We start from the raw sequence: 4,285 nt of genomic DNA on the forward strand, positions 1-4,285 counted from the left end.
AAATTTTCAACGTTTATATGTTCCATGTATGTAATTATGAGTTAATGTAAATAGAAAATCAAGAAAACATATAATAATAATGAGTGTATATGTTTTTTTTACCATTCCACCAAATTTTCAACGTATATATATTCCATATATGTAATTATGAGTTAATGTGAATAGGAAAAGTACTTCAAATTACAGGTCATTAATATTGATTGAAATTTTTATTATGAGTTAATAACATTGATATTTTTACAAAGTCAAATTTATTTAACAATCTTTTTTTTAAACTTTATTATTGACAACCTACATGTTTTTTTCCCTATCACCTACATCCATGTCAAGATTTAATGGGTATTAACTACTCTTCACACGATTGTCTATTTACATGTACTTTGCAAATTTCCATTTGCAAAGTAATTTTAATTGGTTATTGTTATCCCATCATTCCTCACACCTACTCACACTATGTGGTCTCATCATGTTGTTTCATTACAACCAACATTATTTCTTGTAGCACAAAATGCATTATCCAAAGTTAAAAATATATTTATTATATAGTACCATGGACTATCAATAGTAGATACTCCAAAGCACCATTATTAACCTAACAATTTTGACTCTTTCACCTAGTCAAAATTTTTGAATAAAAATGATTGCCACATTACTTATTTACTTAAATGTTTTCTGCATGCTCTTCATGTTTTTCCTATGCCATATTATAATAATTGCAATGATTTATGTTCTTGTTATACCATATTATAAATATTGTAGTTATTTTCACCATTTATGTCGAGAAGTTGTAAAGGAATTCCTATTTACAGTTATTTTCACCTTATGTCTACTAGTTGCAAAAGAATTCCAAAATATGTTAAAACTCTCACAATGTAAAATGTTAATAACTATAAACTTTCTATATTTCTATAATTTTAATAAAATCAATTCTTTGCTCTATTGATTTGGAGTTAATAAATTTTAAAAATAATTTTAAATCCTAATTTCTTAAGTGTGTGTATAAAACTAAGTTTTTCCATCAATAACTTCAATTGTGAAATACTTTTTTGCATAAGAGGCAGGTACTAAGCAACAATGTTGCATCTTAGACTTGTTTGGAGAAATATTATGTTGCTATGATAAATTATTTTTCCAAATGCGTGACGATTTATATTTATACTTTTAATTGTCTTATTTGGAGAATAAGTTATGATAATGAATGATTTTTTTATAATAATTTTCTAGATAATAGTGTATGATAATAAATTATTTTATTGAGATAATACTTTGAATTGATACATTATTTGGGATTAATAAAAGAATAGAATAGATGGCGAAGAAGAAGAAATGGATGAGAGTCTTCAACAACCAGAATCATAAAATCAACAAGGCTCCCAAGTGGGGGAGGGAGAAGAGAAGAAGTAGGATTATGCTAAACATGTTGAAAAAGCCACCAATTTAGTAGTGATACAAACTCTAGGAAATCAACATGATGAAAATGAAAACATCCCAGGAGCAACAAAGATCATAGTAGCAGAGCAGCAAAAGGCAGTCATACCCTTTCAAAAGGAAGTAGGAGGCATAAAGCAAACCAATACATCTGAGAGTCTGTATTCAGACAAAGAAGTCCCCCCCCCCGAGGTGGAAGGCAATCAACTGAAAATAGTATCATTCGCTCCCAATCAAGGAGTTTGAAAAAAGGTGGAAAAAAGGGAAACTAATTGATTATTATCACACTTAGCCCTAACAATTTTATGCAATTTTTTGTTTTTGTTTTTGTTTTTTTCCTCTTTTTGTGCATTGGCAAAAGATTGATCTGATCAAATGCTTTCAAGCATCTGCAAAACGTAATTTTGTTCCTTGGTTTTAAGGTTGAATAAAATTACGATTTTTCTTTGGGGGTTTTGTTTTGTTTTTATATTTAATAACTTAAACTATTAAACTATTATATTGGATGATGCTTTGTAATATTAAAATAAATTTTGAAGGTTAATATTTAAATCATATAGTATATAAAATCAATCAATATTTAGTAATGTTGGAAAAAGTACATGAAAGGTGAGGTTTTAATATTGAATTTAATAGTATTAAAAAGATTTATTAAATTAATTTAGTAAAAAATTATATTTAATACATAGAGGACATTATTGTATATATACATGGCTAGTCTAGATCCATCTAATTTCGGATCTACCAAGCATCAAGAGGAATCAAATCTCTTTATTTTCTAAAACGACTTAATTATTAATTATAATTATAACTATATTAATAAAATTATTTATTTTTATTTTAATGTAATTTAACCAAGTTAAAATGATTTATAAATCATTATAATTATTATTTTATTTTTATGTAATTGGACTGAGTCAAAATGTTTATTAAGATAGGATATTACAACATCTCTTCCATACTGAACTAGAGACACTTCTCTTTGCAATAATAAAGAGAAACAAAACTCAAATACTATTTAGCATGCTTTATATTTATATTTCTTCATGTGTTATTTATATAATTTAAATTTAGAAATATATATATATATATATATATATATATATATATATATATTCTTTCTTTTATGTATTTTTTTCTCAAAAATATAAAATTAATGTACTTATATAAATTATCATTGTAAGGGAATGTTGCAATAGTAAAAAAAATCTCTTTTGTTGTTTTGTTGACTTTAGAAAAGATTTCGACACAATTCCTCAGAATAAGTTATGCAAAGACTTGAAGAGATAATGGTTCCTCTTGAGTTGAGGGTTGTTGCGATTCGACTATACGAGAATGTTGCTGCCAAGCTTAAAACCATTGAGGGTTGGTCTAAAGAGATTCTATGCAACATCAACGCTAAGCAATGGTGTCCCCTATCCCCTACCCTTTCTGGCATTTGCATTGATAAGCTAGAAGCATATCTGGAAGTTATGGGATGTGTTGGCACCAACGTCGCTGGTATGATCGTTACTCTTCTCCTTTATGTTGACGATATTTTTCTTCTAGCTAGAAGCCATGAGGATATTGACAAGCAGCTCAAAATAATCCATGATCAATGCTCTAAGATGGGTATGGCTATTAACATCGACAAGACTAAAGTCATGATACTTAAATCCAAAAACATCAACCCTGACGATTTCATCTATGATAACAATTACTTGGAGAAGGTTTCTTCATACAAATGCTTAGCTATTCACATTCATCATCAACTCAACTAGAATTATAGAATGAGAAAATGATTATTAGTGGTTGGAAAAATTATTATGAGCTTGAAAACAATTGCAAGACGACTAATCTATGGGTTTGGAGTAAAAAAATTTCCTCTTTGAGACTCTTGTCACCCCTGTTATTTTATATGGATGTGAGGTTTGGGGTTGCAATATATCTAGAGAACGATGGAGGAAGATGTTAACACCCAGGTTGTTCCCTATGACTCCCAAGGGAATACGGCTGGGGTAACCACTAACCAATCTTTGGATCACTGTTTCTAGCCAAACTGTGATCAGAGAGGGCTCTCTCTTTATGATTTGTAACTGTTTATGATATGGTTTTAGGCTAGCTATTGTGCACTGGTTTTGTTTATGTTTTGGTTGAAGAATATCCTTTTAGATTCCAGTGATGTAGTTTTCAGAGAAGTTGAGTACCATTGGGCAATGGAGTCTGTGGCTATATGTGTTTGAAACTTTGAGATGAAAGATGGAACTTACAGGGCCATTTGAGTGCTTAATAGAACAGATTTTTTGATTAAATGACTGGAAACAGGTAACACAAACAGTGAAAGCATTTAAGAATTTTCACTTATTGTTTATATATTCCCAACAGACAGGTTTAAGAGGAAAAGACAGAGGTCTCAGGGGCAAAAATTGAATCCCTGAGAATGCCTATCACAGTAAAAGACACAGTTTTGAAATGCAGCAATTAAGAATTACAATTCTGTTACTGTATCTGAGGAAAACATGTATAATAGCTCAGTTTGAGTCCAGGGTAATCATGGGTTAAGTCCTGGAACTATCCTTTCACCTTGCTATCAAGTGTAAAACATTTAAACAACAAAAGAGAACAAAAGACTCGAAAACATATAACAAAGAGATTTGAGAATACTTATTGTTTTATGCAACACCCTGGAATCCTGTAACATTCATCTTTCACCACAATACATCAAAGTACACCAAGCCTTGGAAATTCCATTCTTCCTTTGTATTGCTTCTCTGAAAATATTACAGTAAGAGAGAGTTCTCAAAAGAAAATTACAACAACCCTTTTCAACTGCTGTGAAGGGTGAATATATACTTGCGGTCATTTACAAAATATCTGG

The 4,285-nt window shown here is 29.7% G+C and overlaps 1 protein-coding gene across 1 annotated transcript; it reads left to right on the forward strand.

Annotated features, from left to right (window-relative positions):
- The first annotated feature begins 2,717 nt into the window (after window positions 1-2,717).
- Window positions 2,718-3,188, forward strand: LOC149263179 (uncharacterized). Its single transcript, XM_089386752.1, has one exon. The coding sequence runs from the start codon at window positions 2,718-2,720 to the stop codon at window positions 3,186-3,188; it is 471 nt and encodes a 156-aa protein (XP_089242878.1).
- The last annotated feature ends 1,097 nt before the right edge of the window (window positions 3,189-4,285 follow it).

The sequence above is a fragment of the Pinus tabuliformis genome, chromosome 6 (assembly GCF_031772625.1).
Source record: "Pinus tabuliformis cultivar Carrire ecotype Pingquan chromosome 6, CPIR1, whole genome shotgun sequence".
Taxonomy (NCBI): domain Eukaryota; kingdom Viridiplantae; phylum Streptophyta; class Pinopsida; order Pinales; family Pinaceae; genus Pinus; species Pinus tabuliformis.